The 9,455-nt window shown below is 37.9% G+C and overlaps 1 protein-coding gene across 2 annotated transcripts in view; it reads left to right on the top strand.

The window, feature by feature from the left end:
* The window catches only part of foxp1b (forkhead box P1b), a 108,055-nt gene that overhangs the window by 60,153 nt on the left and 38,447 nt on the right, over window positions 1-9,455 (top strand). The window contains exons 4-5 of one of the 2 annotated variants that reach the window (XM_016458566.1): window positions 3,244-3,381; window positions 4,856-4,945. In XM_016458566.1, the coding sequence (XP_016314052.1) occupies window positions 3,244-3,381; window positions 4,856-4,945 (228 nt within the window). Of the gene's footprint in view, window positions 1-3,243; window positions 3,382-4,852; window positions 4,946-9,455 lie in introns of both variants that reach the window. The other variant, XM_016458565.1, reaches the window with a different exon arrangement.

Genomic DNA, 9,455 nt, shown 5'->3' with positions numbered 1-9,455 from the left:
TTAATTGACCCTCTAACTTTAACACTTTATATTCGATCTTAATTCTACTTTATCTATATTTATCTTTTTTTTTTTTTTTTTTTTAAAAAAACAAAACAAAAAAACACTAGCTTTCTATTTTTTTTTTTCTATCTATTTGTGTTTCTTTGTGTGTGTGTGTGTGTGTGTGTGTGTGTGTCTGTGTATGTGTGTGTGTGTTTTGGGTAGGGCTGGTGGACAGCAGGCCTGCTCTTGCACATTGCCTACAGTCACATAGCAGCTGTTCGAGTATGTTACAGTTTCTGTGTGTGTGTGTTGTGTGTGTGCTAATGTGCTACACTCACACCTGGCCTACACCTCTCCTTAGTGAAATTCATAACCGTCAGCTTTCTCCAGTTTGTGCCCTTTCTTCCTCTCCTAACTATTCATTCTTTTTCTGAGCAAACGAGTCTCGTGCTATTTAAAACTGTCCAAATGACAGCTGAAATATGCATTCATAAAATTCCTAGTATCTCGTTTAACCAGATATCTGCTTTATCTCATAGCACTTTCATCATGAGACTACTTGAAATATGTATTTGTTCTTTCCTCTTATCAAGCGATTATGGCCGTTTACTGCAATTCATAATAATAATTTCATTTCGCACACTTCCACAATTACGGCCAGAGGAGAAGAGCGAACAGCTCTGAGCAGTAAGAAGCGGGATCCCTCACTCCTCTTAAGTGCTGCTGATATAGTGGCCAGGATGATATTTTTCAGCTGAAGTGCTTCTCTTCTGCGGCAGGCCTGTCTTAAAGAGATTCCAGCTCATTCACCAGCGGATTAAATGCTAGTAGTTACAATGATCAATAGGTTAAGAAGAGGCCCATCCCTCTCTCCACTAATGACCTCAGTGGTAATGGGCAGTAAAATGTGAGCTGTAATAGCCTTTCCGCTAGGGCTGAGGTTTGGTAGAAGTGGACACACACACATACACATGCACACATACACACATTCATGCAGTAAATGAGAGTGTGAAGCTGGTGTCAGTGTGTCTGTAAGGTGTGGATATAAAGGGTTTAATTGGAACAGGCTGGAGTTGTGATTTGTCATGGCCTGAGAAGTTAGTAAATTTTAGTTGTTATTTATTTTACAAAACATTTGCATTTATGTCATATGTTTTAAAGTCTTAATTTGGTAGTTGGAACTGTTATAAAATCTATTTAAAAATGTTGCTTGGTTTAAAGAAAAAAAAACGAGGTAAAAAGTTTTGTATTTTAGTAAATATGTATGGTAATTTAAAAAAAAAAATTAAGAGTTATAGATAGTAGTAGAAATATGAATGCATAAATACAAAGTTTAATGCAAATTGAAATGTTTGTTTAAGTTGTAAATTTGTCTTTATTAGTACATTATAATTAGGAAAAAGTTCAAAACCAAAGTTCAAAAGTAAGTTTACTTAAAACCAAAAATCTCTCAAACATTTATGAAAATTGTACAAAAAAGATAATGTTTGTGTTTAAATGTTACGTTGAAAATTTTAATCTAATTTAAGTCAAATTAAATAGATCAGAGTAAAAAGATCAGTTACCCTTTCAAATTTTAAATTTCAAAAACTATGAAGACATTAAATAATAATAACAACAACACAACAAAATTACTTAATCTTGAATTCAATTAAAATGAAGAGAAAATAAAAACTATTTTAAAATATTAATAAAAACTATAATAGTATCTCAATTGTAAAGTAACACTGCAAAGTATAAATTGATCAAATTAGCAAGTATTTCGTTGCCAAATTTACACACGTGTCTGGTGTCTGTGTGTCTCACCACCCACCCGTCTGTCTCTCTGACCTTCAGAATAGTTCATCAAAATGAGTGGCTTGAGAAATAAGGACATGAGTGCATAATGACTGTGAAATGAAGAAATCAAGGGGTGCAGCCTATGCAAATGGTGCGCTAAGCCATGTGAAAAATGGGCTGCATGTTAAGACGTAACACCCGTGTGTTTGGGGTGCGTGCTTGTGTGTTTTACTTTGATCCGAGCACCACATATCCATTTTGGTGATGAGTTTATAACACATTCAACCCTGTCTTTGTGACATTGAGTGTATTTAGGAAGGTGTTCTGTTTTTTTACTGTTATACTTAGCGTGGTCTGAAATAGGCGGAGACAATGTGGAGGTTAAAACCCCGCCCCTTTCAGACAGAACAGACTCAGTTACATTCATCAAGATGGGACAAATTCAAATGCGTGTCAGCAGTTCTGAATCGGATGCAATTGGGGTAACCTTGGTGAAGGGAGACTGTCGCCCTAATGTCTGGCCAATCAGGAGCAGATGTGAGACATACAGCTGCGATCTCGCACACGCTTGCTAAAACACACTGGGGATATGTTAACAGTTGCAAATGCCCGCCGCTATCAAGTTCAGCACAGACGTGGTTTGTCACCCAATGTCACAAAGGAGATTTTAATGGCGCGGAGTATCATAGAGAAAAGCTGACACTTAGAAACATGCGTGTACTGTATTCACGCAGCCTCTCTTCTAATTAAAGACCCCTGTCAACAGCGCGAGGACCCTCTCAATGTCATCACGTCATTTTCCGGACGTAATATGCTCACCCTTTTTATTCCGCTTGAGCTTGTTTGTGAGCCGTTTAACGTGTGTTTTTATGTTTTTTTTAGAGAGGGACCTTTTTTCCGTACACCTGAATTGTATTTGACGAAGTAACGAACACAGCGAATCATGCATTGACACGGTTAGATTCGTGTCAATTGATATTCAGCGATTTTAAGTTTATGTACACAACGAAACGGTACACCGGGAGAGTTGTGACCCATTTTAGTGAAGCATCGCAGGGACAAGATGCTTCACGCTGATGAAGAGGGGGGACAACAATCAGGAAAAAAATGAAAATACAAAACGTATTCACACATTCACAAGCAAAACACGGACAGCACTCCAGAATAATGGCCAGTGGCCTTGTCAGTGGAGTGGGACGTTTGATGATGGGGACGATCTGTGGTTGTTCGAGTGTTTGTTTATGGGTTTTCTCTTTGTATCTGTCAGTCTCCCATCAGTCAGTGCAGCTTTGGCTTCTCGTATCACTGCTTCTGAAAGCTCCTCGGGTGGTTTTAGAGAAACAGATCTTGATCTCTTGGCACATTCTTCTGGTGACAGGCTACTGATAGGGCATGTGATATGTTATCTTTAGTGTATGTATTGTGCTTATCCAGATGTCATTGTATTCATATGTCTGTCCTCTTCCCGTGTTTGTGTAGGTCCCATTTTCTGTTGCTATGATGACACCACAGGTCATAACTCCTCAGCAGATGCAGCAAATCCTCCAACACCAAGTTCTGAGCCCCCAGCAGCTCCAGCTGTTACTGCAGCAACAACAATCACTGATGTTACAGCAGGTACTGGCTCTCATTCTGTTTCAATCCATATACTGTTGATTCCTTCTGTTTGAGGGGGAAATCGTGGCCTAATGGTTAGAGAGTCGGACTCGTAACCCAAAGGTAGCGGGTTCGAGTCTCGTACCGGCAGGGATTGTAGGTGGGAGGAGTGAATGTACAGCACTCTCTTCCACCTTCAATACCACGACTGAGGTGCCCTTGAGCAAGGCACCGAACCCCCAACTGCTCCCCGGGCGCCGCAGCAAAAATGGCTGCCCACTGCTCCGGGTGTGTGTGTTCACTGCTGTGTGTGTGCACTTTGGATGGGTTAAATGCAGAGCACTAATTCCAAGTATGGGTCACCATACTTGGCCACATGTCACTTCACTCACTCACTGAATGTCTCAAATATTACTCAGGCTTTGGCAAACATTATAATGTACATTACAATAATTTAAATGAAATCATAAAATAATAAGCATAAGGGTGTGTCAGAGTTCAAAAAATAAATAAATGCATAAATTATTTGAAATAAAGTATATCACTATATAATATATTATAGTCATAATATAATATATAATCGATTTTAAAGTAGGGTCAACAGCAATATGATAAAAGATGTTGCTGGTATTAATAACATATTTATTACTAATAGTAATCACAGTGGGTCTTATGGAAACTAATAGTTTTGCAATGCTAATAATAATTAATAATGTTAATACAATAAAAATGATTAGAGCAGGTAATATACTCTGTTAGTCTCGTCTAGAGCATCTCAACATTGATGTGCATATTTCAGCCATTTTTCAATGTCTTCAAGAATTGCTCATCCATCATCAGAGCTAGAACTATTATTTATTAATGAAAGTATTTAATAGTAAAAAACATGCACTACAATTAGTTAATTTCTTTTTCATTGCATCGAGCAAACAGTATATCTTTCTTTTTCTAATATTTTGACTGTTGCTCGGTCTATATGACCGACAAATTGGATCTTTTGTCTTGTATGCATTACAAAAAATTCAGACATTCTAATGAAGCAATTCTATGGTAAATCTGTGACACATGCCTCAAAGAATTCCACACATTCTGAATATGCTTGATGTAGATGTTCTTCCTGATTCTCAGGAAATTTGTGAACAATTTTCTATGTGGTTTTGAAGCACGAGTGAGGGACGTGTAGACAAACTCGCTGACTGTTCACAGTGCAAAACTCCTTCCTCATGCACATGTTTTCTGATTCTAAGCGGTTTAGAAATAAACTTATAAGTACTAGTATTATGCCACAAATAATTAATATACAAGATTTTAGGTAATGCACTGTACTGTAGCTAAATGTCTTATAAATAATAAATAATTCAAGAATTATAAGGATCTAAGTAAGTAAAAATCTGTTTTGTAACATTATACTTGGATTTTAGGGGGAAAAAATAAAGCACAACAGAAGAACTGAGGAGGCTTCTTTAATTTATGACTCTGTGTGACTTTGCAGCAGCAACTCCAGGAGTTCTACAAGAAACAGCAAGAACAACTCCACCTTCAGCTCATCCAGCAGCAGCATGGCAACAAACAGCAGAGTAAAGAGGTATGCTGACTGTATTACTTTACACATACGCTCAGCCCTGGTGTTCATTACCTGCCCCCAGTGCATCCAGCAGCAGAAGTACAAAAGCAAAATCATTCCAGTGCCACTGTGTCATCTTATTTTGAGCTTTGACAATAGGAAGAACCTTTTCCAGCTCTTCTATTTCTACATATCTATTTCTACGTGTATAAAAATATAACCAGCAATAAACGCTGACATCTTTTTCAATTTTCAAGATTTTCTGTGCTAACCAGTTGTGAAATAAAATGTATTTCTGTGATGTTGCCCCACCAATATAATCTAATTTGTCAAGAATAATAATAAGAAATACAGTAAAAGCAGTGATATTATGAAATACTATTACAATTTAAAATATATATTTTCAATTTATATGTATTTTAAATGTAATGTATTCCTGTGATTAAATATTTTTTTATTGTCAGTGTTGAAAACAGTTGGAAACTGCTTAATATCTTTGTGTAAACTGTGACTTTTTTTGAAGAAGTTCAAAAGAACAGATTTTTTTTAAATAGTCATATTAAAATACTTTTTCTGTATCCGTTTATTGCACACTTGCTGTATAAAAGTATAGATTTTTTGAGAGAAAAAAATCTCACTGACCCAAACTTTTGTGAAGAGGAGTATATGTTTTGACGGACTGTTGTCACATTCTGTGTTAAGTGTTAATGGACCAAAAAAACGAACTAGTTTAGAACACATTTTTAGAGTTGACCCAGGCAGGATTTCTGCATTTTCAGTATGTATTTGGTAGAACAATCTGTGCCGTTTTGTCACAGTAAATTTCAGTATGTATTTGGTGGAACAATCTGTGCCGTTTTGTCACAGTAAAATTTATTAAATCAATTTAAAAGTATCTTATTTGCCAAAATATTTAATAAACATTTGCGATTCTACAAGAAATCTGTGCACAGAATCCATATAGATCCTTTTATGAGCGCTCTGTGTATTTATATGTGTGTACACAATATGACCAGATTGAAGGGTATGTGTGGTTTCCCTGTTGACAGCAATATGGCACAGTTGTAGTATACCTGAAGTGTTCTACCTCTTTGTCTTTCTCTGTCTTCCTTCGTTTTAAGGCTGTATCACCAGCTGTGCTTCTGGCTGCTCTAATGACAGCAGGATAAAGCAATGCTCTGGACAAAAGAAGCGATTATTGCGCGGTCAAAAGCAGTTCAAAGACAATCAAGAGTTTCACCCCACCGAGAGCTTCATTCTATAACTCGAGAGAGAGCATATAAATGAAGGCGAATGTTATAAAACACACACACACGCTCTCACATGCTTACTTCAAAGTCCCCCAGCTCGCTAATTAATGAACTGGGGGCTTCAGTTTGGACAAGTTGTGGTGCATTGCCTCCATAAATCAATGCGACAGGACTGTTTCTCTTGCCTCTGACAGAAGCTGTCACTCTTACTCTCTCTCTATCGCTCTCTTTCCCTCTCTCTCGTGTCAGAAGGACAGACGAGGGGAAGGGGACTCTATAACGGGAGGGGGGTTGAAAGAGGGAGGGTGGCACCGTCAAAAGGAGAAACAATTGATCAGCTGAATGGAACGTGACGAACAGGAAGAAAAACACCATTTTAAAGAGTATTATGTATGATCACAGGAATTTGATGCAGCCCTCGAGAAGCTCTCGTCCGTCTGCACATGTTTTTCTCTCGCGCGCACTCCCTCTCTCCCCCTCCTTCGGTTTTCTCTCACACAGCCATCAAAAGATGGAATACGAATTGTTGCAGCGACTCCCCCCACGGGGGTCAGACAATAACCCCCCGCTGCTGCTTTGTGCCTCTTTTATTTAAAAGACAACAAAATTTCTTAGGTTTTCAAAGATTTTTAACTTTGGATTGGAGGCGAGGCAATAAAAGGGCCTGCCAGCGTCAGTCTGGATCATGTTGTCATCTGCTCTGTTCTCGCCTCTCTCGCGTGCCACTCCGAGTTAACCTCCCGTCCGCAAGCCGGGCCGGCGTTAGGTTGACGCTCGTGTGCCGAGGAAGATCTTGAGTGTCCCAGGCTCTGCTGCAGGGTGATGTACGGATGAAAATGAACACACTTTATAATACGGTTCAATTTATTAACATGCAATAGGTATCATGAACTAATACTTTATACAGCACTTGTTAAGAATTGCATTTTTAAATATACATTTTAACAAGTTTTATAAATGAACATTAGACTAATAAATGCTATAAAATAATATGATACTTAATGCATTAATGTTAATGAATTGAACCTTATTGTAAAGAGGTTAGCGCCCAGTTTTTTAACAATTTAAGTCGGCATGAAACAAAAGTTCGTGTTCAGTCATGTTTTCCTCCTTATTGTGACATATATTTGAGAGAAATGATTCCTCAAATGAGAAAAAATGTTGGACGGAACTTGATTTTGTCCTTCAGGAATTTATTGGATTGTTGTTGTTTGCTAATTGCTGCGATCTCATCATGAGTGAGGGAATTTATTTTCATTTTAAAAAAGAATTTCATGGAAAAAAAGATGTTCATGGATAAATCACATATAATACACACTGCAATATTCCATAAACAATAAGAATTGTCAACTTTGATTTCATGGTGATTATAGACATAATCTGTCTATTTTATTTATAAATATTTAAATATGCTTAATTTACATTTTTATAAAGAAACAAGTTTTTCACAGTCTTTCAGAAAAAATGTAATTTTCTCCACCTCAGAAATAACCTTTTTGCTGATGTAAGCTATTTGTTCACAATTCAGTCAAATCCCTCAATTGGAATAGTTTTTCATTTTGTGTCATGTGTTTTAAACGTAGAGGTAGATAATATGTCTTACATTCATTTATTTCAAAACCATCATTTTCATGAATTTTCATGAACTTTTTGCTTTTAATTGTCCTGATGGTGAAAGAAAAGACAAGGGTACTGTGATCAGGACATGCCTGGAACTGAACCTGCTTCTCTGTGGGAGCACCACAGCTTGCATATGTTGCACTACTACCGCGCCAACCATTGACATTAAAGCATTTGTATGTCCAAAGCCTCGTGATCAGGGTTTGAGCGGGGGAGAGAGAGAAAAAGAAACAGACCTGTGACAGGCAGATGAGGATGGGTGGACCATGAATGGGAGAGGAAAAAAAGAGAGCGAGCACTTTATCAGGCTGTTTCAGATCTGTTCTGGGTCTAAAGGTTGACCTGTCCGTGCCTGTGCTGCGGGACCTTTTTTGTGCACCTTCTGTTTGGAGAAGTAAACACAAAGTCAAGCATCCTGTGTTTGGGAAGAGGGTGCGGCACAGCTTGGCAAAGCCACGTTTGTTCTTTAATGTACCAACAAACCCACGCATACACACAAACGCGTTACCCTCGGGGTCCGGTTTTTCACCTCTGGCCATCAGAAAACTTCAGAAGAACCATCCCATGATTATAGCGGATGTTTAGCCGTTGTCATAATGCATTGAGGAGGTCATAAACAACAGTGTTAGCATTGAAAGGGGTCAACGGGAGGGTTCAGTAGCCCCGTATCTCCATCACATCGCCCATTTGTTTTGACTGAGAGGCGATTGGGGATGTTAGATAATTTCCTCCCATTTATCGTTCTGACGACGCAGCAGTTCGTTCGCCCATTCCTCCCTCTTTTTCTGTCTTTCAACACCCTCTTCTCCCTATTTCCCTCCACTTTTACTAACTCTCCCCCTTCTTCCTCTCAAAATTTCCCCAGTCCTATGCCACTTGCCTTTTTCACGAAACTCCATTCCATCTGTCCAGATGTGAGTAAGTGATATATTGCCGTCTGTCTCCAAAAGAAGACACTTAACACAAACTCCATCGTGATATGATATACACTGCGATGCATGTCATATTTAAAAAATCAGTTCAATAAATTGTTAAACATTCTATCTAGATAAATTACATAAACTGTTATAATGTCAAATACAATAAATGCGTTAAAAAAAACTAATTCGTTAAGGCGTTAACATTTACTGTGCCAGCCTTAATGCATGATTTAATGACTCACAGAAATGAAATTTATAAAAAACATAGATTTTTTTAACAGTTCAAGACATCAAAATTTACCCTGTTTATTTTATGCGTAAATGTGCACACTTCACATTATAAAGAAAATTCATAAGTGTAGTTTTCTCTGACTCAGAAATTACTTTATGCAATATAATGAGAAAATGAATCACAATATATATAAAATTAACACACATACTGCTCAGCTCTCCTCTTATTGGACGGTTACCCCGTTACTTCACAGCCCTGATTTATCCAAAGGAGACAATTGGTTGGCTCCCCTGGCTCTGCACTTACAAGCTGCTGAATATTAAGGAGCTCCTTTCGGTCACAGGTTGTTTGTGGAGTTATGAATGGCCATAATTAAAATCTTGTGGCTCTTATTAGGAATGATTAACAACATTTCATTATTTGTCATGAGCCTCCCCGACTCCTTGTTAATTAAGAGGGGACAGGAATGTGGGAATGTACCTGTCCACACCGCTGTGTGTGTGTGTGTG

The sequence above is a fragment of the Sinocyclocheilus anshuiensis genome, unplaced genomic scaffold (assembly GCF_001515605.1).
Source record: "Sinocyclocheilus anshuiensis isolate Anshui unplaced genomic scaffold, SAMN03320099.WGS_v1.1 scaffold615, whole genome shotgun sequence".
NCBI classification, from domain to species: Eukaryota; Metazoa; Chordata; class Actinopteri; order Cypriniformes; family Cyprinidae; genus Sinocyclocheilus; species Sinocyclocheilus anshuiensis.
This window is presented reverse-complemented; position numbering and strand designations above follow the sequence as displayed.